The 27,543-nt window shown below is 35.8% G+C and overlaps 1 protein-coding gene across 1 annotated transcript; it reads left to right on the forward strand.

Moving 5' to 3' along the window:
* Nucleotides 1-1,903: 1,903 nt before the first annotated feature.
* Nucleotides 1,904-18,984, forward strand: RBP2 (retinol binding protein 2). Its single transcript, XM_030028242.1, has 5 exons — nt 1,904-1,967; nt 7,001-7,131; nt 12,966-13,144; nt 16,302-16,403; nt 18,070-18,984. Exons 2-5 carry the CDS (start codon nt 7,059-7,061, stop codon nt 18,121-18,123), a joined length of 408 nt encoding a protein of 135 aa, XP_029884102.1. The 5' UTR covers nt 1,904-1,967; nt 7,001-7,058; the 3' UTR covers nt 18,124-18,984.
* The last annotated feature ends 8,559 nt before the right edge of the window (nt 18,985-27,543 follow it).

Consider the following 27,543-nt stretch of genomic DNA (forward strand, 5'->3'; position numbering starts at 1 on the left):
CATGATGATAGCATTCAGTTACCTAGAAGATTTTGCTTCTGGGTTACTGAGCTAGTAATTTTTTCTAGCTGAAGTAGTAAAACTGGTTTATGGCAAAAAGAAAGCATTCAGGAAATAGATACACTCACCTACCTAGGAATTTTCCTAGGACTAGGATAACAATTCTGTAACTGCTCTACACTGGTAGCAACATAGTGAAAGAAAACAAACAGACAGAGTATTATTGTGGGTTTCTATCAATATATCTGTTTCTAATTTACAGTCCTTCTGTGACAGTGGCTTTAGGTCCTTAAAGTTATCAAAAGAATGGTTTTAATCTTTTTCTAAATGGCTACAGTGAATTCAAAATTGTGCACTAATTGCAACAACTGATATGACTTTTTCTGTTAATCTGGATTCTAGAACTTTAAGCAAAATCTTTCTATCATGAAATTATACCACTTATGAGGTATGTGAAAACTTGAGATCTAAGATATTTGAAAGTAACCTTATAAAGTGTTCTCCAGATGAGGTAAAAGGACTATTTCTGTTTGACAAAATTGATTCTTTAAAATGTTATTCTAATGGATGAGGCCCCACACTAAAATGACATTTCAGCTTTTATGGTCAGGCATGAACAAGCTAAAGGAGATACACATTGTCTTACCTAAATTGTGCTTGTCATAGAAGCATCAAAGAAAAAAGCTCTCACTGCTTTCTACAGATTCTTTTAATTCAAAAACCATCAATCAGTATTCCAGTTCAATGTCTGAGTAATGCAACCTTTATCTGATGAAGATAAGAAGTGGCAGTTGCAATTACAAAACTTAGCCACAGAACAAATACAAGTAAGTTATAGATTACAGTTACAGATATTAATGCATAGCTCATGCAGGGAATTCAGATCCTGAAAAAATCTTTGAAGGGAAAACTTAGGCAGCCTTAATGGCAATGACAAAGCACTTAAACTGGGTTCAGATTTTCAATGTACATTAAAGTTAGCCCAGGAGGAAGCATGCTTTAGTGGATAACATAAAGGGTTATACTCACTAATTTGCTCTGACTAGTGGCTTATTTCATTACCTTGGCCAAACCATGTTGCTCCCTAAGTTTTTCTGATTTTACAAAGGCTCATGATTTTTACCTGCTTCCTTGAAGCCTGTGGATAAAGAGCTCAGGAGAATTAAGGAATAAATAAATTCAGTATTCCCCATTTATTTTGAAAATCAAGGTCAACTTTATCCATTGGCTATTATTTTTCTACAGCATAATTTTTCATAATGCAAACCACTTTAATAAAAATGAGTTCTCAAGTCAGTAGGATCCACTGGATGTTTTTTTTATTATTGTCAGTCTCAGTAACAGGATCACTGGTGACATTATGAAGTCTCTAAGAGCTAAGCCAAAGTCCTTAGTTAGAGAGGAGGAAGGCTTCTAATTAATAAAGTGTGTAACACCTGCATCCAACTCCATCAGCAAAAGCAGATGGAGTAAGAGAGATAAGAATGACTGAAGACAGACAGTCATTAATACAAAAAAAAAAAAAAAGAAAAATATCCAGTGGCAGAAAGCCAATTATTTTATTTCTAAAAGAGTGATTAAAAACATATTTTTGCGCATCTTTGTTCAAATTGAAGGTAAACACAAAATGTGCCAAACTGGCATAATTGCGAGCTATGTGTACGTCCTCACCCTACCACAGTATTTGCAATCTGTCCCTACTCTTCTGTCAATAAGATGTCAGACATGTTCCTCTACTGAGATGCAAATGAAGGAATTCTCCCTTCTCTTAGATATCAACAAAAAGGTTGTTCCTGCATGTTTTGGCATGATCAGCTAAGAACTGACATTAAATAATAAGTGTTTAGCCAACAACCAGATGTACAACTGGTCAAACTTCCATTCCTTCTCTGTAGGGTCCAGAACTGAACAAGCAAGCAAGCTTAAGAGTCAGAAGTCAAAACTCTAATTAACTCCAAGACACTGAGGTAGGCTTAGTTATACTTAGTTGTATCTGAACTGGCAAGAAAGCTTATAAGCTAGGGATATCCAAGGTAGTTTAGTGCCATTTGATATTGGGGGAGAGCAACCATTAACAACTGGGCAATCAAATACTATTTGCTGAGCCCATTTTGCAAATAATGCCTTTAGATTCTGTCCTCTCCTGCTGTCCACGTCTCTCCTACTGCTCCTGTCACTTCTTAGGAAATTCTCTGCCCAGTAGCTGATGACTGTCTTCACCCAGCTGAATCCCCAAGGCCTGCAAGCCATCTCACACACTGACAAGAAGCGGATTGCCTCCCTCCAACTTACTTTTAGTTGTCATAATGTGACTACTTGTGTTTGCGCTGAACAGAGCCCCAAGCCTGGTGAGATAGCACCTCTGACAGTTTTTGCAGTAGCAGCCATCACTGAATACATTTCAAGTGATTAATTTTCTTAAAAATAAAAATAAACCTAGTGAGTGCATATGTCCTAACAAGTTAAAAATAATAATAGGTGTCTGTGACCATGCTGCTTCTGTCTGAATCCTTCAGGGGAATTCAGTTGCTAAGATCACCTTACGCAGCTTGCCATATTTCTATGTGTTAAACAACAACCAAATAACTATAGGCAAAAGTCCCAGCTGTCAAGTATGAGGAGTGTAGGGGCTGATCGGGGGAGTACAAGGCATTTTTCTCGTGTGTTATATATGAGTATTAGATAATTTAAAAGGAAAATGAAATGAGACAAGGACAGAGTGGGAAGCATGCTGCCGTCTCTTCAAAATACCATGCCGAAAGATTTAAAGAAAAAATTCTGTTTGACCAGTAGCTCTGTTCTTCATATAGTGCTCCTGACAGTGCTTTACAGCATAATCTTTCCCAAGGAAAGTGCACCACCAGCTCTTTCAGATAGCAAGAATGCTGAACTTTGTTCAGCTTCCCACATAGGATTTCTCTTCTGGGCAGGTCTCAGATACAGTGAGAGGAATTGAAGGCAAGTGTTAGAAGTAGCATCCATGACTGCTGACTCACTCCACAGAAACAGCATTTGGGTGTCACTTTTCTATCTTGTCAGTCTAGGCTCTTTTTATGAGATGCTTTGTTTCAAACTGCCACTAATCAATATTAATTTGTAGGACAGAGACAAGAAAAGCCATCTTTGTTTCTTCACACACAAGTAAAGACTGAAAAAGTTACTTGGGCTTTTAACAAATGTCTTCTGATTTTTCATGACTTTGCTTTATTTCCAAGGTCTTACTACTCAGCCATAAAACTTATCCCTGGGTTGAAACCTGACACACAGCTATGAGCTGAGCGCTTTGGTTTTTAACATACATATTGGAAAACCTGAGGAAGACACCTCCCTTCCCAGGGTTCAATACATGCTATACATGGCAGCCCTAGTGATTTTACTGGTGGTCTTGCAAGGAAAGGATGCTGCGAACAAAATAATCATGACCATTAGGAGAGGGCACCTTATCTTCATTTCCCAAAACTTACACTCATGGAATAGGAAGGAAATATTGTTTTGCCATTTTGAGAGTTTGTCTTTATGTATGTAGTATATAAACAATAAACACAGAGCAAATAGAATAATTTCTAAGATTTGAAGTGGATAGTAAGTCAAAATTTTAAAGCTGAAATGTGACGAGAGGCAGGTCAGTATACTAGCAAGGCACAGACCCAAGAGAACGCTGAGGATACACTGGGTCAGTGATCTGCAGACTTAAAATTATCCACATAGGGCTTTAAAAAAAAATGTGTTAACAGCATCTATACTGTCTCTTGGCTCCATATGATTTAGGCAGGCGTTTGAATGTGGTAGAGGCTTTACAGCCTATAAAGATACTGATTTAAAAACTGAAAATTCTCTTTGTGGACCTTAACACAGCGTTCTTTAAAAGCTCATGAAGCATCACAGAACTCTGTCAATTCAATATTTCACGTTTTATTAATTCCCTACTTAACCAGTTCTTTGATTGGTTAAATTTAGTGTCTGTAAACCTCCTAGTTGCATATTTACCTGAAAAGGCTCAAAAGAGCTATTTCAGGCTGATGGATAAACACATGCTAAGAGAATTCCTAATATGGAGTTTAAATAATGCACACACTAAAAAAAAAGTTATTTAAACAAATAATAAGGGATGAGCATAAACAAAGCATCATTGTGTAAACCTGTACAATTGTATGTGTATGCTGTTAATTAATTATGGTCTTATATGTAAAGGATGTTCTCATCTCATAATTAATTTTCTCTGAATGTGCCTAGCTCTGCATATCTACAGCAATAGAACCATCTATTTATTAGTTCTTAATGGACGTTAATCATTGATCATCACATGATCCAGTTTCAGTCACTTCCGCATCTTACCAAAATGACTGTTATATAGGAAGCAAACTACCTCAGAATTAAAATAAGTGAGCATATAAAATCTCTCACCATGAGCTTCTAGCATATGCTCTGATTTTAGAAGGTGATTGTAGACATTCAGTCTGATTCATCCCTCATAAATCCACCACTAGGCATTTGGAGATATAAGGTAAAACACTGACTACTTGCTCATAATTTGGACATCAACCCTTTAGTATACTGAAGGAGAGAATAAATTCCAGTTGGAAAAACAGTGTGATAATGTACTTAAAGATTATTATGCATGTGCACAAGGGAACTGATGTTGCTTACACAGCTGATTTTGAGTGGTTGCGAGTTGTTGACTTGGGAATTATAACCTCTTATTTTTCTTGGTTTTATAGAATCTTTTAGTATATACATAAAATGTATAAATCATAATAATAATAATGTTGTCGTGGTTTAACTGCAGCCAGCAACTAAGCACCACGCCGTCGCTCACTCACTCCACCCCCACCCAGTGGGATGGGGGAGAAAATCGGGAAAAGAAGTAAAACTCGTGGGTTGAGACAAGAACAGTTTAATAGAACAGAAAAGAAGAAACTAATAATGATAATGATAACACTAATAAAATGACAACAGCAATAATGAAAGGATTGGAATGTACAAATGATGCGCAGTGCAATTGCTCACCACCCACCGATCTACACCCAGCTAGTCCCCGAGCGGTGATTCCCCACCACCACTCCCCAGTTCCTCTACTAGATGTGACATCCCCTGGCATGGAATACCCTGTTGGCCAGTTTGGGTCAGCTGTCCTGGCTGTGTCCTGTGCCAACTTCTTGTGTCCCTCCAGCTTTCTTGCTGGCTGGGCATGAGAAGCTGAAAAATCCTTGACATTAGTCTAAACACTACTTAGCAACAACTGAAAACATCAGTGTTATCAACATTCTTCTCATACTGAACTCAAAACATAGCACCATACCAGCTACTAGGAAGACAGTTAACTCTATCCCAGCTGAAACTAGGGCAAACGTATTTATTAATGTTGATGCAATGTGGAGGCTAAGAAAGAAAGTACTCAAAGATATGTAAAATCAAACATATTGCCTAAATGTTACATAATATCACTACAGAACAATGTTTTAAGCACAAAGATTTTCAAATTTCACTTTCAACATAACATCACTCATAGTGTTTCATCTAGAAATTCTTATAGTGAAAGCAAAAACAAGTAGAAGTGTTCAGGCCAATAAATTATGCTTGAAATGAGGCATATGTTTTAGAAAGGCACCCTCCACCTATTTAAGGATTTCAAACAGTGATTACCAATTTCCATGGGAAAACTGGTCTATAGACAAACTATACTCTACAGTTAAGAATGCAGATATCTTCCTATGTGCATTCATACAGGAATTCACCTAACTTCAACTTTCAGTCACTGCAGTTCCTTGAGCCTTTCTCCGATGCCTGATTGAAAACCCTCTTCGTATCTCCTGTAAGTATAGATCAAGATACTTCTTTTCCTTCTCTTAAATTAGGTCCTTAATTATCACACAAAGGCATTTTAAGAACTCAGCTCCCAGAAACTCTCAACTTTTTTTAGTTTTTTCTTTTTTAATCCCTGTATAATTTTTCAGCATTTGTGGAATTTTACACTAAATTTTAACAAAGTGAAAGCATACAGAAAACTTTGGAAGATCAGTAACACTTCAATTTACTTATTTTTGAGTTGGACTTCTAGACCTTAATACTTTTCTAGTAAAATTTTTAGTAATATTCCCATTTAAAAAAAGAGAGAGAAAGAAAAGGAAGGAGTTTTGGAATCCTGATCACTTCAATTATTCTATCTGTAGAGCCATCTGTAATTTATCTTGACTAATTAAAGCCAAAGAATTTAAAACCTTAACTTATATTAATTTGCTTTTAGTGCTTACTTTAAATTCTGATAATACACATCCAAATTCTCCATTCAGACACAGTCTGAACTTATTTGCACAACTGAAATCTGTGCTTTTCCCCTCAACAATGGATGAAAAATATCTTTCTAACACAAACTGCTATGTTTCAGAGTAATTAAAAAATCATTTTTAGGGTAGGATTGATACTAATTATGATTGATTTCGATTTACTTTACATTTGCTAAACTTGCTGTTAAATTAAAACAAAAATATGGAAGTGCAGTTGGTATAAGTGCAGCTATTGGTATATAGATATTTTGAAAATCAAAGGAAAACAAAAACATTTTCAACAGAAATATTCCTTTTTCTGCCCTGCTTTGCATTTGTTGCACATTCAAGACTTCCATCAATTTTAAATGGGAGTTCTGGATGTGTCAGCTCTGTAAGATTTGTTCTTCATAGGGAAATGTGACACACAGAAAGGAACTGAAAAAGAAAATTCACCTTGGAAACTTTAACTGGGTTGTACAATTTGCCACTGTGTTCAATATATTTCAAAGGTATCCCATAACAGCTAGTAGTTCTTTACAAAGGTCACTGTAAAATCATATCCTGTGTTACCACATATTTCAGAAAGTGTTCCTTGTCTGCCAGCTGTTAACTGAACTTTGTTAATGAAGGCAAAGTTTTCTAGGGTTATCACTCTGACCCTTAAACTGTATTATCTAGAAAACCATAAACCTTATAAAGAAAGATATGACAAGGTGTATAAAACATTCTCTTAGCAGATCCTGTTTCCAGCCTCACCTTTTGATCTGAAGTTGGTTTTAAGCTCTTGCCACCATGCCTGCTGATTACAATGGGACGTGGGAAATGGAAACTAATGAAAACTTTGAAGGCTACATGGTTGCTTTAGGTAAATGAAAAAAATACTAACTGTATAGAGATAAAATGTTTCAATTATAAGTAAAATCCTTCTAAAAATTAATAAGACTACTTCTGTAATGTGTGTTGTGGCATAAGGGTTTCTGCCAATCACATTAAAAATCAAGTAATTGTAATGTACTTATAATTACAATGATCTAAGTATATAAGCAAAAGAAGACTTGTAGCCAAAGATATTAGTCTTTATTTAGATAAATGAAAAAACAGATACAGATGAGAGAAAAAAAAAAAAACAGGCTTTCAGATACAGAAGCTCTTTTTTATTCCTGGTGTATATGTACTGTAACAGTCAAGCCACAAATTTGTTGGCTCTGTTAAAGAGGAATAGGATCTTCTATATCACTAAAGCAACAACAGTATTTAGTACTTAATTAGTACTTTGAACTAGTAGACATTATATGTACCAGTTGCATGGTAAAAGTGATAAAAGCCTTTAAAAACATTTAAAGATAAATGGGCAGATATTTCTGACAATTTTTGTGGGAATCATCCTTACACAGCAAGCCGATTTAGGTCACAGGATTTCTTGAACATATGTTTACATGGTTAACTAAGCTTAATTTCACTTTGCTACAACCATCGTTGACGACAACAGTATACGTGTACATGCAAAAGAGATGTTCTGCTCTTTAGGCAACTTTCACTTACTGCTTTGTTAGCTGCTTTATCATTAGAAGCCTGATAGCTACAGTTTTTGTATCCATTGTATAGGATATTAAGCATACTCTTTGTAGATGCTAGAATACCAAAACACTGTTAACTGAATGTCAGCAATATCCTTGTCAGTTCATATTAAGATCAAGTTTATGTTGTTTGTAGATTTATTTTTCTCCACACTGACAGACTCAATTTTTGTAATGACTGGAGATAATTTTATGAGAGAAATGTCTTCTTTTGCTGCACCTATTATTTTCAATATAAATTGCCTTTCAAGCATTTTTGTTCTCATAAAGGCACAAACTTTTCTCCAGGTCATTATGATTATGCAAGTAGTGTGCAGGAAATCCTTCCTCTACTTAGGTTAGCAAAAATGTAGATCTTTAATTGGCTGAAAAGAAGAAATAATAGAAGACATCAACATTCCTTGAGAATTTCTTCAGTACACTCTGGATTGGCATTGAAAGAACAGTTATCACCTTTCCACCACTGCACTAACATAGCTGCATTCCAAAAACAACAAAAAATATGGGAGTTAAATTTATACATGCATGAGAAGTGTATTCTTTAGAATCGGGAATCTTCTTCCAGCTCTACTACATCACAGATGAAGGGCATAAAGGACCGTTGTTTCCTTACGACACATGATGTCTATAAAACTTACACAAGAAAAGTAGTCATTAGAGTTGGCTAATATGACCTAGATTGGAGGAGTCTGTCTGGCACTGAATCATAAATTAGCATGTGGCAAAAATCAAACCTGTATTTTATTTTTATGCTTACAATGGATAGCCCTCAGGAGCCTAACTGGGTCTCTATGCACTTCTCATTCCCGGATGTCTCATTGTTTTCTATCTAGTGGTCATTGATTTCTATCTCCTGTTCAGCATTTGCTCTTCTTATTTCTCTGCCTTTCTACAGTAGCTGACACCACTGTAACAGTGATGCTGATAAACAGTGATGCTGATGCTTTTTCAGGTCAAAGTACCTTGCACTTTTCATCAGAAGTCAAGATCACACTTGTGGCTTCTTTTGCTTTGTTCAAAAGGTGTTGTATCAAGTTAATGGAGATCTAAAGAACTTGTTTGCTCAGATTCCAAAATATTGACTTGTAAAGATGTAGATAATAAAAACAATTCAGTGATTCAAAATCAATGAGTACACTGTATAGCCATCTTCCACAAGCTAAGAAAATATACTTGTTAAGAAGAAGAGTCTAACACATGGAAGGTAATCAGGTAATTAAATCTAAAAATTTCCAAGTAATTCTCAATATCCACACTAGTGACTGACTTAGGGATAACTACCACAAAATCCTTAACTGAGATGAAAAATGTGATGCTTTAACTGATTTTCTACTAGTTTTACTCTCATCAAAGAACCTTAACCCTAATTTGTTTAGCTGTTCAGATTGAAATAGAAGAAATACGCAAAATCACATAAACTCTCACCATTATTCAACAACAATTAAAAATAGCTATAATTTCCTCAAAGCTTCAACTCTCTTAAGAGAGAAAGGCAAGTTTCACTATCCATAGTTTTTAGCTTTTGCATTTATGGAGAAAAGCTCAATAACACTAGGAAAGTCTGTAAATACTATACACATACATCTGCGAGGTACAAAAAGAAATCATTTTTAAAAAATAAGAATGGTTAAGACAATATCATGAATTTCAGGAGAAACATACACACTAACTGAAGTGATTTGAGTGCTGGGGTTTGACAGTTATGCATAAAGAATAATTACTACTTTATATGCAACTGAAATGTGATTTCAGCATTAAACAATGCTAATTAAACATTGCTAATTAAACACTGCTAAACTGCAAGTGAGCCATGGGGCCTGTTGGTCTGGATGATACTTAAGTCAACTCCTAGCTGTCACAAATTGACTATTCCAGGCCATCTGCGTCTACCTCAGGCTTCTCTCACTGCCTGCCTCAGCTTCTGATCTTACCTACAATTCTTGCCTCTAGCCCAATTCTCTCTGCTTTGGCTGTGCTTCAGTCCTGTCTCAGCAATTTGCTCCAAGGCCTGACCTACTTTTGTGGGGTGTTACTCTGACCACCAGTCAATGATGGTCATCCTGCTCTAGTTCTGCCTTGCTTTGTAGTGATAAATTTCATCATATTTAATAACTCTCTTTTGATAATTATCTTGATAAAGATCTCTCTACTTTTAGGTTAATTCCTTCCTTGTTTTTTAGGATGTAAATTAAAAATTGTGGTGCACTTATTTCCTTTCCAAAAGGATTTGTAATCATGGTGATATCTTGGTTGTAGTGACCATCTCATTATTGTTCCTTTCTTCCCTTCCAGGGTATCAGTGGATGAGATTCTTGTATTGTTTATTTCAGTTAATCTGTAACATTTCACTTGTGCTTGTCTTAAATTCAGGAAAAATGTCAGGGAAAAGGATACCAGTTGTTAATAACATGCATTTCTTTGAATTTTAATTTATCCACTGTAGAATTTAAACTGTGATTTTCACTCAAATTCAATAAGAATTTAGTGTCTAACTGTCATAATACAAATATTAATTTTATCAGCTTTAAAATAAACTTTAATTATTATCATCCTTATATTCTGATCCTTTTATAATAAGTAATACATTTTCCAATTTTATAATTCTTTTTGTACCATAAATGCTAGCATGAACTGGTCTACAGCAGTTCCTCATTGCATATCAGTGGCATCCTTAGAACCATTTCAGTCAGTGGATAAATTATGACTTTGTTATTATTAAATCAAGTGGATTTTTGATCCTTTTCTGATCTTATGTATCCCCATGGAAATTGGGAGAAAAATGGATGGATTCAGTCTACAGTGGGGTCTGGACTACAGGCATCCAATACTGGGAAGCCTGCTTAAAAAAAGGTAGTAACAGTTCATGTAAAGAACAATAAAAGAACTTGACCCACTTAATAGCCTGAAACAAAGCAAGAGGAAGAATGTATTAGAATAAGGAATACAATATAGATGTATTTTTCCTGGGAAAGACTTCGATTCATTGCCTACCCTGGACAGACTGTACTAGATAGGTACTCACTTAACTTTCTGATAAAATTTTCAAACTACTTTCCGAATAGGAATACCAGCAACTGGCTGGGGTGAAGGAGCTATTTGCACCAGTTGTCTGGATCTGGCCCTTCATAAGCACATCATGGGTTTTTGTGTATACATCCTATATATACTATAAGTTATACTAATTAAAAACTGCCAATGTATTAGCAAAAAAAAACAACACCAAAAACAATGCAAAGGTACATATGGCTATAGGTGATTCTCAGAATGGAAAGAAATTACATGGAAAGGGTGAAAAGATATTCTTCTGCTCTGTTTCTCACAATTTTACATGTGGTCGATATTTGAAGCATTAAAGTGCTCAGGTTGAAAGCACACTGAGATTTTGGTTTTTTAAAATTCATCCATTCTTTTAATTAATGTATATGCATTTCTATACTTTAATTAAAGAATAGTTTTGCCCTTTAAGCCAGAAACTTTGATTTTATCATAAACATGTTACAAAGTATTTTAATCTACTGTAATAGAACAATATATCATTTTTATTGCTTGTATTGTTCAAAATGCAGTTATGAAAAACATGCTTTAATAAAACCTCCCCTGATTTTTCTCCAGGAGCTACAAGACTAATATATTAGACAGAAATAGCATTTCTTTAGAAGTCTAGACACTTTTTTTCCTCAGAGAGAACTAAATTTTATGTTACTTGGCTATAAATCAGACCCAGAGATACCTTTAATCTACCACAGCAGATAAAATATACCCAGGAAGTCTTGAATATAAATACTGAACAAGAACATTATTCCCCATGTTAAAAAGTCACAATTTTTTTCAAGCCAATCCTCTTACTCAACTCGATTAGTACTTCACAAGTAGTATAATGAATCTACCAAAAGAAAAAGGGCTCCATTAGTACGTGGCATTGCTGAGCTGACAATGATTAACTCACATGCAAAACCACTAAAGGACGGCTAACAAATCAAAACCATTTTTCAATCTCTTGCAGAAACATGTGAGATTATTTCATTTGCATATAGCACCATAATAAGATTCACTGCCAGCTGGTCAGAAATATTTATTGCAGATGGTAATGCAGCTGGCATTAGGTGGATTGTCTGGGGCAAACTGTCATCATAGTAATATATATTCTCCTTTTGGTAACTTTCAATGCATTCAGTTGCAAGCAGTTGTTTACATTATAATGTTAGTCTTCATCATGAACAAAATAAGGATGTTAAGGAGATCAGTATTGCATAAAATGTTGACAGAATATTAAACAGGAACTGTCAAATGCTGTAGTTTGATACTTTCTTGACTTTTGACTTTGAATTTGTCTCCCTTTCCCATCTAAACTATGATTTATTCCTGTGTCTGCTGTCTAACAATAATGGATGTCAGGCTTTTATTTGTTTCTTTTTTATTCATTAGTATAATTTTCATTATTTTTAAATTAATTAATTAACCTCTTGTATACTCCCACAGACTACAGGTTCATCATAAAAGTAACATGCCAAAATCCCCTTGATTACATACTCATTCTAACATGCTTATTTTCTGAAAGGGAATATTATTCTGAGATGCTTCTTTTGGGGATGGCCAACATTTGTAACCCTGCAGGACACATACCAGTACCCTCATATGCCTAAGAGCTACATGATTTACACTGCATGCTTAGAAAAGGCAAGGGCTCCGAAGCATAAGATGATAATAGCACTCCTGATATCCCACTGCTTTGTGTGTGAGTGAGGCCAAAAAGGCAATGGTCAGTCTTAATAGCTCCTGTTGTTTCACATTCTCCCAAAAAAATGGAGATTCAGGTGATTTAACATGCCAGCATCTATTCACTACTGGTTGTATGTTGTAGCTCTGCTCACAACATTCCCACAGATATCCTGTTAATAAATAAATTTATAATCAGTGGAAGATCCTCAAATTGAAAGTCTACTTGCAAACACAAGATTATTTTTATTTGAAATTATCTTTTTCTCTGCAAAATGTTGCAGGTAAAACCATCATTTGTGGAACTATAATTTCTACTATATGTAAATATAAGTGCTGTAGGTTTTTATTTTTGGTAACAAATATTGGAATTTTCATTGTGATACTCTCTTCTGGTTTTTGGCAGATATTGATTTTGCGACTCGTAAGATTGCAAAACACTTGAAACAAACAAAGGAGATTATTCAAGATGGAAATAATTTTAAAACAAAAACAATCAGTACTTTCAGAAACTATGAACTGGATTACACTGTGGGAGTGGAGTTTGAAGAACATACCAAGGGACTGGATAACCGAGTGGTAAAGGTAAAAATTTGCTACCTGATATCTGTTTACACCACAGTCAGCACCAGAAGTGAGCAGTTCCAAAAATCAGCTGAATTTTTATATTTTATATATTTTATTTTATATCCCTTATTTTATATTTATAAAATATTAAATATAAAATTTATTTTATATCCCTTTATATATCTCTTATATTTTACAGACAGGACAGGATTTTTAAAAAGCAGAAATAATTTGCATCTTGAGACAGTTTTCTTTCCTGCTACAAGCATTTATTATAAATGCAAATCAGGATGGTTATTCAGATATGTGAGGACAGTCATTAATTACATGTTTTTCTAGCAGGGGATTTTTCCAGCTTTTCTATGATACACCTTTATGTATTTAGAAAGTAGCAAAACTGTATTTTTACCAGTGTTATCTTCCTTAATGAAACTGTAAATTCATCACTTTGAATTTAGGACTTCCTCTATGTCAATGTAAATTTTCAGTTCTGAATGGCTAGGTTCACATAGTATTTTTAATCTGAGTCTGCTCAACTTCAGTTGGACAGTGTAACAGTTGGACACTGTTAAAAATAAACCTGCACTCAGCTATTAACCTTAAAGGAGCTTCAAGAAGGGACAAGAAAAAAACGTGAGCCAAAGCTATCACTGATTCTGGGGGCAGGCCTATTGGCAGTGGTAGACAGGCAAGGAGGCCCAGCAGTGCATGCTTTAATATTCTTAGGATTATAGGAGTAACTTGAGCTCAAAATACCCCTAGGAAACTGTGGGCATAGGTTCAGACACCTTTCAGTGATGTACGTGGACAAGTAACATTTGAATCAAGGACCATACTGTGTGTTAGCCCATGCCCTACCTCCTGTGACAGACAGAGTCAACTAGTAAGTCTGTTCCTGTGAGGCATTCAAACAAGACTGTATCAGGGAAGTCAGTGAGTAAAAGAATATATATGAGCACTAATTAAATTCACTTACTGAATTCAGCTTCATGTTTCTGTATCAATACTGCTTCTGTTTTACTCTCTTCTCACCCCTAAAGTACTTAAGCAATATTTTCAAAGGTAGAAAAGCCAGTAGATCTTAAATTTCCATTGACTGTCCCCTTCAGAGTCTTGCTACTCTTGCATCACCTGTGTCACTGTCATCATTCACTGAATCTACCCATTAACTCTTCTGCCAATTACCACAGTTCTTTCACTCAGCTCTCAGTTCTCTTGCTCTTCTCCAAATACATGCTGTCCTTTCCATCAGTATCTTCTCAATAAAGAAGGTTTCAGAACTTGTCGCCAAACTCTGAGAAGCTGAGATCAAAGCTCACTGTCAACAAGACCTGTTTTGTTTTGGCAATTGCCACAGGAAATTGGCAGCATAAAGGACATGTTTACATTTGAACTCACATCATCTTTCACTGGAGTGGCACAAATTTAACAGAAGACATTGTTTATGCACTGTGGATCATTTTTCATTCTCAAGCTAACTTTGTGCAGTGTAATTCCTATGATTTCTTCCAAATTATTTCTCAATCACAGTACTGCAAGCCATCAAATAATATGACCCTTTTTCTTCCCAGTATCTTGAATATCCCTATCTCTAAATTTTCTTCCTATCACTTCCTCCAGTGAGCACTGGGTGGGACATATTCCTGTGACAGAGTTTATGCTTTAAAACATTGCTCCCACATCTCTTTAGATCACTTGAAGGCATTACTAACGATCTAAGGACTCATTAGTTGCATCACTCCTTAAATCCATAGACTAATGCTCCTCTAGTGCTCTTGAGCACTATCAAAGCCATTGCCTTTCTGTGAAAAATCATTTCACCTGCAGACTCTCCTCTTCATTATCAATTATTTGGATGGAAGGAAGGAAGGAAACACAGCTTGTACAACTATAACCCTCCGTGGTTTAATCATTTTTGCCTAATATTCTTTTCTAAACAAATTATATCATTTGTTTCTAACAAGAGGAGAAGGAAAAAGGAAGCATGTCATTCCATTATTCTCTGGACTGCTCTAAAAGAATTTTCTGGTCACTTTATTAACAAAACAATGCCTTAAACACATTGAAGTTAGATGAAGGTAATAAAACTGCTAGGCAACATTTAAATGTAAAGAGGGCATGGATACTTTAAAGAGCATGTAGCTTAAAAATTCTGTAAATAAGAAAGAAGTTAAATGAAATGGAATTAGTTTTGTCTCGTTATTAATAGAAAGCTCCCTCATAAGAGAAATATATCATCCAGTGCTAAACTAGAAAATGAATTAAGCTCCCAATACTCTTGGAGCTTTTTAATAACTGAACTTCCAGTGACTGTAACTGGTCTCTGATGAGGATTTGCCTATGATAAATGGTTAAATGTCTCCCCAAAGTACAATGGTTCAAATCTAGAACAATTCAAAGTTGCTTTGAATGTACTGTAGCGCATCTCAGTAGAGAATTTAGCCTGTAAAGAGAACTCTTCCTTACAGAAATGGTCCTGCTCCTGGAAAAGAATCAGCATACCCAATACCCTGTTTATTAGTGACAGACTCTGAATCACACCAACTCATGAAATGGTTGAGGATGGAAGGGACCTCTTGAGATCACCTAGTCCAACCCCTCTGCTCAAGCAGGTCAGCTAGAGCATGTTGTCCAGCTTATGATCATATTTCTTTAAAGGTCTTTTGTGAAAGTGCATGAAAATATATAAATAAATTTATTGCATGAGATGATATTAATATATACCTCCTCTTGTTATTTTATGCAGAGCTAGAAAAGGTGTTAGCACAGCATTAGTTGGTATAAGCCCCCAGGCCTTCACTCATGAAACCTTATAATCTTTTTATTAATGGCTGTAGACAGCAAGAAGGAAAAATACAATTTGCATACATTGCACAAGACTCTATTAATTCACTCGGCAATTCACTAGTTAGTATGAACACTTTATATTCGTGTATGTGAAGAAATACATGGAAATGACAACAAAGCACTGTAAAAGCTTCACATCAAAACGCTCTTGTCATCTTGAACACTTTCAGGTTTTGGTTGAATGGTTGTTTTGGGGTTTTTTAGGAGGAAGATGGGAAATGGTAGGAAGCAACTGTAGCTGTGTCTTCTCATTGTTTGATTGAGCTTGTTTTCATGTAATTATAAACTTCTCGTTAAAATATCTGAGTTAATTATCTGATTCATGCAGACACTAGTGACGTGGGATGGTGACAAACTGGTATGTGTTCAGAAAGGTGAAAAGAAAAACAGGGGCTGGAAGCACTGGATTGAAGGAGACCTACTGCATCTGGTAAGGGCTGCTATACAGATACATAGCAGGCTACTGAGACTGCAACAAGTACAGTTTTTCCATTTCAAAGGGTTTGTTACTTGTTCTAGTTAGAACCGTCTTTATTTAGACAGCTCTGATCTCTGAACTCTAAGGAAATCCCCCCCTCTGCTACAACTCAGGAATGCTCAATTTCTTTCCACCTGCTCCCAATTAAGTCATAACCCTAGAGTGGTTTTTTTGCTCCAGTCCACTGCCCTCCAGCTATTAACCCTTCTTGTTACATTGCACCTCTAACATCATCTTGTTCTTATATAATCACTGGTAGAAAAAAAAAAATCCCAAACAAACAAAAAACAAAAAACAAACAAGCATGAGACAGATTGCAAGAAAAATATTAATTTTTGTTCTGAAAAAGGCACTATGAAATTTTAGCTTACGATGCTATAATACAAATCAGAAACCTCTGGATACTCAAGAGGATCCTGCAAACGACCTACACTGCAATTATTTTGTGCTAGTACAATTAAAAAGTCAAAACATTCAAACATCTGAGTTAGTAAGCTGGAGCCCAAAGATAAATGAGGTGAGTCCAAGAGAGGCCAGAAGAGTCTGTGCAGGAAATAAGCAGTCAGTGAAGTCCAGAAATATTTCAAAATAATAGATACACAATGATAATGATTCCAGAGTTTCTTGGGAAAGCAATCAAGAAATGGGCATGATAACGTTGGATGGTGCAATAGGTGGGTGCAGAAAGATTATGGAGCAGACCTCATTGTTCTATCTCATGATTTGCATCCAGATATCTACTCCTTCACAAGTTTACCCTACAGATAGTTGGTATAGGCAGCCACATTGCCTCAAGTATGTATGCTTGAAAGGTCAAAGTAATGAATTAAAAAACACTCTCTGCCACCTAACTAAAATCCAACTGTCCAGTACACTTTTTCAACCCTATTTTAACACATATTCAAAAACTGACCTAACAAAGTTTCTTCATGCTGGCACCAGGATTCAGGCTGACTGGTGGAACAGACAGACCAAGTAGATTCTTAGAACAGTCTTCAGAAACTCTCTTGTGGGTTTGGCCAATTGCTGGCCAAAAGGCCAGTTTCAGCTCACTTCAAAGTCTTATTTGGCACAGGAAGGCTGGCTTATCAGAAGACTAACCAAACTGACTTCATTGCAATGTGCAGGTGTGACAACCTTTAAGAGGTCAGCTGCAACACTGGGCAAAAATGGTGTATTGTTCTGGCCCTTGAAAAATGGCAGGGCACATCTCTGAAGCACATGTCCTCATCTTTTTAAAGCATCCTCCATTTGTTTTTTAATTTCCTTGTTTCATTGCTTCTCATGAATTATGAGGTAACATGTGAATTATAAACTATAACAGTATATTGTTTCAATAACAGAGCATGAAAAAGCCCTGCATTAAAGAGCAATTTTTATGCATTTTTCATGTTTATTCTTCTTAGAGCTCAATTCAAGTGTCAAAATCTAATTACTGCAACATGTGATGTGTGCCTGCTGATTGATTACATAAAATACAATATTCTTTCTGTTCTCTTTTTCATAAGTGTATCTTTTTAATGCCGTGGCTCAGCTGCAGTAATTTCTGGTGGGATCTGCTGTGTATGCAAAATAAACTTTTACCACTATATACTTACTAATTGTTTTACTACTGTAGGAACTGACATGTGAAGACCAGGTGTGCCATCAGATATTTAAGAAGAAAAACTAAAATTGACCAGAAAGCTACCCAGATCATCATCACACTATTATGCTGTTATGTTTTGTCTAAAAAGAAGAACCAAGCCAGATTTGCAATAATTCTTTGACACTGCTATGCGAATGTATTTTGTTCCTGTTTATGGAAGGAAACACATTTTATAGAAATAACATCAAACAGTTACAAACATCATAAATTACTTTGACTTTCAGTCTGGAGTTAAATAAAAGTAATTGTCTTTCAAATAATGCTTTCCTACATCTTTGTAATCATTTCCAGAGGAATGTCCTTTAGCAACAAGGCTGAAAATTAACAGTCACAACTATCTCAACCACAGTATATCTCTCCACAGTGCTGTAATATCTTAATATATTTGGATGACTGAGTAAAATTGGACATTCATTGGACTGTTTCTGTTTAATTTAGTCCTGGATCACTAAGTCCACAGTTTCAGGCAGCAGAATGGCTCACTGAACATGATACATGGCCTTTCACATGTAGGTTATTCATTTGAATTTGGCCCAGGTCTATAGCTGCTAGTAGTTATCCCCTGATGAATGTCTCATGGCCAATGTGATATGCTGTAGCTCCTTAATACAGTCCTAACTTGGATCACTGAGAATGCTGCTAACCTCCAGTTAGAACTGGCATCCACTAATAATCCCAGTGAAGAAATCCACTGTTTGAAGCAAACTCTACATTCAAGAGTTGCTCCATGATGTGAAAACTAAGGCATACTTATGGCTATAAGAGGAAAACTGCAGAGTATACACAGATTGCATGTACCCTGTGCATGTACCCTAAAGAATACCCAGCATGCTGCAATCTTCAACTTGTACCTACCTTTCAGAGACTTTAAAAAGAAAAGTCATTTCCATACAACGTTTCTCAGTTTTATTTAGGGTTTTTCAAAAGAATTCATGTTCTTTGCTAAAGGCATGTTTAAGTTAACCATGGATGGTGAGCACTACTTCAGTAGATGGAAACTGAAATTATTCAACAAAATGTGTGCACATGTTCCACAGAACTGAAGAAGGGCTTGTATGCCCAAAAGCTATCTGTTTTTTTCCCAACTGTATGAATTATTCTAATAAAATATACTGTCTTTCCTACAACCTTGCCTTGCAGATATATAAACTTTCACATAAGCTTTATCACCATTTCAATTCCCTCCATAGGGGTCCAGAGGCCACTCCATGGGAGGAGTGGAAATTCACTAAAGAGATCAGTGGTAGGGAATTAGAGAAAAGATGTGGAAAAAAACTTTGCAGAAATGGAGGAACATATGCTTTCTCCCCATTCCCATTCCTGCTGCTTAGCCTACTCACTTTCAATAGCTCAGGATAGGAAAGGAGTGAGACAGTCTGCCACCTGAAAACAACAAAGTTACATCTGCAAAAACCCAAATCTGATTAATATTTCACTAATACTTAGATGGCCATGGGCATATAAGTGCATGTGTAGGGATACTTTTATGAATTGGACTTTGCTTCTTCCGATAAAAGTTGACCTGGTATAAAACTTCCTGTGTACTTCAACTGAGCAACGCTCTAATGTTAGTTCTCATAGAAGAAACTGCACCTGGAGTTGATAAACTCATTTTTTCTTATTCAGCCCTGACCTGGACTTTCCAGTAGAAACATATTTAATTCTTATTTCTAAGTCGCTACTAATTACTAGGCTAAGAAGTACCACAGTTCATTAAGCTTTCAAAATGTTATCAGAACAAAGTAATCATTAGGAAACAAAATATGCATGTTTTAATCAGTGACATTTCTCATAGCTGGTTCTTGCCAGGAGTAAGCCTGCACAATGCAGGGTTTCATAACTTCACACCAAATCATAAAACAAAGGAAAAGCTTTCATATATCACAGAGAACTATCATTAATTCAGAAATTATGAGTTTGAAGATGGAAAGCAAGCATTCTTCAATCGATTTCTTATTATGCTTACTAGTTTTATCTAATGGATATGGTTGAGAAGTAAAATGAAGTAGGCATTTGGGCACTTGAGTAGACTTTGATTAGGAGAAAAATGGATCTGACCCTATTTTTTTGCCAAATTTGGAAATGAAAATTCCAGAATTTTTAACAGGGAGTGAGAAAACATGCAAGACTTTTTACGCTCCAAACCAACATTTTCTTCCTGCACATGCTGATATGCAAGAACTTGCGGCATCCTTTACAATGGTATGCACAGAACTGGAGACAGAGGAGATATTAATTACGTTGCATTATAATTACTTCCAAAGGTATACTTGTTTCTATCATATTTGTGATGTTAGGTTGGTCTCTAAGCTGTACAAAGTCCCTTATCTCCTTGTCAGCAGATTAAATACTTGCACTGGAGGAACAGACCTTGCTGGTAAATCAGAGAATGTTCATTCACATTTTTTCAGCCCTCTGGCATGCAGTGCTGTGTCTCAGCTGTTTTGAAGGATTACCATTTGCATTGATTCTTTTCCTTGTAGAGAATATTACTCAAATACAGCTAACAGGAAGGGAATTTACCAACAACTTTCTGATCCAGAAAACAGAAAAGCCTGTACTATAACAAAAGCACTTCCTAGTGAGGACAGTACTGGCCAAAGAGTCAGTACCATTACCTGTCACTGGACTCTTCAAATGACGATGACAAAGCTGTGTGTAAGGAAAGTTTATGGTGGAATTTCTAAAAATGCTCTGCACTGAGCCAATTTTTCTCCCTAAAAGTCAACTAGCATTTTCTTATCAACTCTTAAAAGAAGAAAGCAACACTGCAGGCAAACACTGTGGAATAATGTTGTAAATGCTCCTACCAATAATGTTCTGTGGCTAGTTCCTAAGATGCTATCTTTCTATTAAGCTCTGAAGGGTCACCTAGGTACTATGTGCGCAGAATGGCTTTCAAATTTTCCTATGTGCTCTGTTGATTTGCTGCTTGTGAAAGATGTCTACTCCACTGCCATCTGGCAAAAAGTCTGAGGTTTCTAAATCAGCATTTACTTCAAGATCTGATGAAGACAAATAAAATTTCATCAAAAAAAGTTGTTTAATTACATTTATTAGTATTCTTTTTAAGCAAGGGTACATAATTTGCCTTAGTGGGAAGAGATTAATAGAAAGGATTTCTTTAGAAGGTTTTTTTTCCCACTAGAACATTTTCTTTTCAGGTTTAATTTGTGATTGATTTGAAGGGCAGAGTTTGCAGATATTTTAATTTCAGCTTGCTGATTACACTTCTTATACAGATGGTGAAGATTAGAAGAAATCATTTTGTGAAAATGAGATTTAAAATAAAATTAACCAGACAAGCTTTTCAATAGCTGCAAAAATTTTGTCAGTTATTCTCTAAATATCACACTTGCTTTAATTATATCTCACACTGCAGTGCTTCAGTCATCATTAAATAGAAATGGGAATGCAATAAATGACAGTACATATTCCAGAGTTCTCAGAGGTGGAGGAATCCATGGGTAGATTAGGAGCTTTGCCTTGTGTGACAGCAAAGACTCCACTTGGCATAGGAACACAAACATGAAAGGCTGCTGCTAAAGGAATGAGGGCACACTATCATCCATACCCAAAGACAGGAAAAGAAAGACAGGACAAGAAGTAACAGACTTAAACTGCAGCATGGAAACTTCAGGTGGACATTAGGTAACACCTCTGCACTTGAAAGATAATGAAGGACTGGAAGAGGCTGGCAGATGAGCTTGTGGAGTCTCTATGGTCCAGCCATAGTATCCACGTTCTTCCATCAACAAATGAAGCTGTCTTTCATTGTACCTGTAGTAATAGTTGACAAAAAGACTGTCAAGAAGATCTCAAAGATATTACACTCTTACCATTTTTATGAAAAAAATGGCCAGATAGAGTACCTGCAGTAAGAGGAAGGCTACAGCATAAACTCATGTTTACCAAGACCCAGAAACAAGCCTTAAGAAGCATTGGAAATTCTCTTTACCTGTTTTCATGTTGCTGTGCTTTGGATTCCTGCTGGTTTTAGTTTAGGTAACAGTCTGTCACAGAAAGGCTTTCTGAAAATCTGATAAACCCTTCACAAAGGCTTTTCCTGTAAACTTAGTTATGACTTCAGTATTAAACCATGGCATGAAAGTTAAATAGGATATGTCCTTATGAAAGCTGCAAAGGGCATTCCTTTGAACTCCTTTTAATACGTAGTGCCCTTTGCTGCCTTTTGTCACTGCACCAAAAGTCAAGCATTTTCCTTTAGTTTCTTAATTGTTTTTTTCTGTCGCCTCTACTTCATTCACTTTTGGATTTATACATATGCACTTTTACACACACATGTATTTACATTCAGGGGCGAGAGGGGTTCAGTAGCCTCATTTGTTAAGAAAATGAGGCATAGGTGTCCACAATATTTGTTTGCCCACACCCCCGTAGCTTTTCAACCAGTTGCCCTGTGTAGGTTGGCCAACCAAATCTGGCAAAGGATAAAGACTCTCTAAGATATGAGAGTTCCACGATTTTATATGAAAATTAATGGCCAGGTAGAATGCCTTCAGTAAAAGACAGGCTACAGGGTGAACTCATGTTTATCAAGCCCAGAAAAATCACTTAGGATAAAAAGACAATAAATGCCTGTAACCATGGAAAACCTTTGGCTGGAGATCATATCCTGATACCAATGAATTAAACTATGAGACAAAATCCATAGGGAACGAAGCTTCAGTAGTTCTGCTGCTCACAGTAGTACTTGTTTTATTGACTACCTTATAATATCTAATATTTTTGCTACTTACTCAATTCTCTGGTTTGTCTTTTTCTGGCTATCTATCTCTAGTACCTGATCACTTGTATTTTTGAAATTTGCTCACCTCTTCCTACATGTGTGTAGGGAAAAAGAGCTTTAATAGCTGAAGAATAAGTATGTTTTTCCTGGAGGTGCCCTAAAGGCAAAGATTGCTTAAATTTTCTGGTGGCCAGACTAAAGCAATGCTCTTCCAACATGCCATCAAATGAAGTAGTCCTAAAACCCAACTGAATACTTTGGTATGTCTTTTCAACACATTGATTCATTGATTGAAAAATACCATACTCCATGGTCATACATTCTAGCTTGATCACAGAAAGGCTACCAAGCCTTTGTCACAAAAGCGAGTAAAGTCTTAATAAAATTCAGTTGGCATGACAAGTGAGTGAACAGTATATTCTCAAAATACATAATTTTATCTTTTCTTTACACCTTCTTAATTAAATGTCAGCTTTTGAAATAATTAAAAGGGCCTCTAAGTGTAGATTGGAGCTGGTTTTGCAAGTAGTTCTACTTAAGTCACAGCATTTCTGTGGAGTCATTTATTCCGTTCAGCCAGATCAGATCCTGAGTCAGGTCATACACATCTACTGATAACACAGACTATAGATTCTGAAGCTGCAGCATTTAATGCATTCAGAGTATCAGTGTCAGAAAAACATCTATTACTATTCACTGTTATTGATATCTGCTTCAAAGATTCAACAATGAAAGAATGCAATAAACTTCCTGAATGTTTAGGAACAAGGTTTTTAAGTTAAATGTTTGGGTTTTTTTCACCTAGATGTTCAAAACATGCAACTAAAACCAAAAGCATGTCACATATGGCAATTTTTTCTGTTATCTCAAAAAATATTTGAGAATTTACATTTATTTATATAGATATATCACATTGTATTTTCTTAAATAAATCACCAACAACTTAATCTATATTAGACTCTCATTTTCTAAATATTTTTGAGAAGTCAACATCAGTAAAATAGGAATAACACCTGGAAGATGAGCTTTACTGGTTAGAGGATTAAGGCAAAGCTGAATGGCTCCCTTTGTGAAATAACAGCCTTGGTTCTCTAAAAACACAGATTGCTGTTTGCTACTAATGGGTGCCTTGAGTAGCATTACAGCAAATTGCTTTCCTTGATGGCATAAACTGAATACACAGAAAACATGAACACTTAGTTAAAATGTTAGCACATCAAAAGTCACTAAAGAAAAATAACTGTTTTCCAGGAAGGGTTTTGTATGATTGTAATTGAACTATTTCTGTTTTAGTGAACTTGTGCCATTTCAAATGGGAAGCAGAACCAGATTTTCTACTGCCATGCTGATTGCACAGCCATTCTGCAGCAGAGCAAAATGAATGTTGACTGTGACTAAATCACAGTGGCAGGAATAAATTAACTGGTGGCCATCAGGCTCCAGGATCCAGTGTGGTCCCCAGTGGAAGTCTAGACAGCTCCAGCCTTTGCCCTATTTGGACCTCCAGATACAATATCTGCTCACAGCAATAGGGTTATCAGACTGTTTTGGTTACACCTCTTCCTACCTGACTCACCTCACTTAGCTTGTATTGTACCTGCACTATGAGATTCTACAGGGTCAATGCAGTACTACAAGAGGGTAATATTTGTCAGGAGATGATCTCATACCAACTGGCTGAACTCCTTCCATGGAACAAGTTAACTCAAAGGAATTGCAGAACATATTTTAGTATAGTAGTTTAAACCTCTGTAATGTTCCATTGACGCAGCATGAAGTGCAAGGCAATGAAGATTCTGGCCCTTGAGCTCAGACTTGGGTTTACAGGTTTTCATAACCTGTTTTTTTCTCAAGGATAAATCTCTATATTCTGTTGATACAGTTTATGTTTGTCTTTTGTTTCAAAGAAGAAAGTCAATCCTTCCCGAAGTCATAAATAAAGAAAAAAAAAATCTGTTTGGCTTACTGTAGATCTCAATATAAACAAACTATAAGCAAGGCTGTGCATGAAAACACTGTAATAACTTCTCAGATATGTGTTTTTATTTATAAAGTATATGACAGAACCCTGTGGCTGTCCTAGTGCATGTAATTCAAATAAAATGAGACCTAGAACATATTAGGAATCTTCCAATGAAAACTAGAACATATTTTGGCACCTTGGAATAGAGTTTAAAAAAGGCCCAAATAATCCACCTCTCACTGCAAATTTGTTTCCTAATAGAAGTAGACACAGATTAAGAATGTTTCATAGAATAAATCAGTATCACTCTATCGGATATAACAGTGCAACAACTTCTCTAAAAATCTGGGCCTGCAAAATATTTAAAATGTATGTAGTCCTTTGCCTAGACTACCAACAATAGTAATAACCAAGACTTCTAAATATATACACTCTGGATATAATTATGCAGTCAGATATGTATACAGATTCACACAGAACAGTCAGTTTCACCTTAAGCAGTTTACAGTCCAAATCACTTTCTCAAACATTAGATCAATGCTAGAGCATTTGGGCTGCACGTTTCAGTTGTTTTCTGGATTCCACTTGGACTAAAGAACAATATATGGAAACATTTCAATCAATTGGTCTCAGATTGTTAAAAGATTACAATTTATCCTTCCTTCCTGACCACTCTATTAGGTTTTGGTAATGAAAACCATTACTACTCCTATCCTTTCCTGTCAGCTGCATCAGCAGTAATTAATCTCCACTGACTGAAGAGCATAAAGGTAGCCTGGTGCTTTTATCACCATTTTTTTCCCCTGCATTATAATGATTATGTATCAAAAAAGATCCCAGAGAACATCTTTAGGTAGGAGAGGATTCAATCTGAGAACTTCTATATCTAATTCAATGCCAGGTCTTATTATCTGGCAGTATCAATTAGAGAGGGAAAAAAAATAAATCTTGGTTTATGTAGCTCTCTTTAATGTGTAAGACTGTAAACACATCACTGTATGGTGAAATGAGCTGCAAAGTACAGCATGCCTGTCCTATCTAATGCATGATATAGGTAAGCTTTCTTAAATACTTAATACTAATATGCTCCATGGCCCTTTATGAAGTTACTTGAAGCCACAAAAGAATTTGCAGGATCTTCTCTGAAGACAAATATTTGCATTTAGTGATTATTTTTTTAGAAGAGAATGTATATAATGACATTTTTAATAAAATGAGTAATACAGTAAGTATATATTTTTCTATACTATCATCTTCAGCATAGAAAAAATTCGTCAAAAGTCTGGCCTACACTGCAAAGGCATATTGCCAGAAACTTCCTTTTGTCACTAAAAGTATAAATACAAATCTGATATAAGCTAGTAAAGCCCAGTTTTTGTCTTGTCCAAATCAAATCTACTTTCCCAAACAAGAGGATTCTCTCAGCCAACATATAGTCGCCAAAAATACTGCTGACAAAATAACACTGGCTCCCACTGTTATTTTAGATAAGCTCCCAGCCTCTATTTGCAGTCAGAGCCAGTCTTCTGAATCCCATCTCTGAGAAGCCCATCAAACAACTCCATCAGTAATTTCTATTAACTACATTTAACATAACAATATTCATCAGTGGTCATGAAATAGTTCACATAAAAAATCAGATAACATTTTTGTTAAAGTCTATTTTTAAATAATTTAAAAGTTTCAAACAGTGGATAGCATCTCTTCCAATTACAAACCCATCTAATGAGGCTGGATTTTGTCAGCAAAGCAGCCAAGTATGCATAGGAACATAGCAATGTCCTATCATAGAAGATCTGTTATAGTTAAGTTTTTTTTTTTTGTCAACAATGGCCTATTGCAGCCCTTTGACACACAAAAAATTATCATAAAGGGAATAGTTCCTGTTGGTCAACTTGATGCCAGAACTGCTCACATGCAACTGTCCACCTGTAAACGTCTACACTGAAGTACTGCTTAACCAAAAATGAGGAAATTCCCCATCTTTCATTGAAAGGGAGGCTGTTGTGATTTTCCACAGTTTAATGGCAAGAAACTGCCAGGTAGAATCATGCACACAGTTTATTGTAGAGCAGCTGACCCATGTTAATTGTTATACTATGGTAACATGCTTGTGTACCACAGACTAGAGACCTGAAGTTTATTAGTGCAGAGACTAACGAATGAGGAATAGGAACTGCAACGCTTGCCTTGATCTGTGGTTAAATGGAGGATTTCAGTCTCTCTCTATCCTGGTCCACACAGGAATTACTTATGGATATAAACATGTGAGTACCAGGATCAGTGAGAATTTTTACAAATGTATGAGTACATATCATAAAATGGATACAGTTATGCCAGTATTAAAATGCTTTACAGAAGTATAGTTTATTCCCTCCTGGTAAGGAAAAATGTGCACCAAGTAAAACACACTTATACAAGCATTTATCCACACATGCTAAATGTCTGTTAATAGGTGGTGTAAAGGACACTATCCTGATCTGCTTCTACTTTTAAGTTACAGTTGTGAAGCAAAGAGACATGAAAAAAATGGAAAAAAATAAGTATTAAGAAAAACTACCTTTAAAAGGCATTTTGTCCAAGAAAAATAAATTATCAGTATAATAGAAGAAGAAAATCGATGACAAAAAAAAAAAACAAAAACAAACAAACAACACCAAACCAAACCCCTACAAAAGAGGCTGGAGTTAAAAGCACCAGTGAAAATTGAAATAATTTCATTTACTTCAGT

The sequence above is a fragment of the Aquila chrysaetos genome, chromosome 10 (assembly GCF_900496995.4).
Source record: "Aquila chrysaetos chrysaetos chromosome 10, bAquChr1.4, whole genome shotgun sequence".
NCBI classification, from domain to species: Eukaryota; Metazoa; Chordata; class Aves; order Accipitriformes; family Accipitridae; genus Aquila; species Aquila chrysaetos.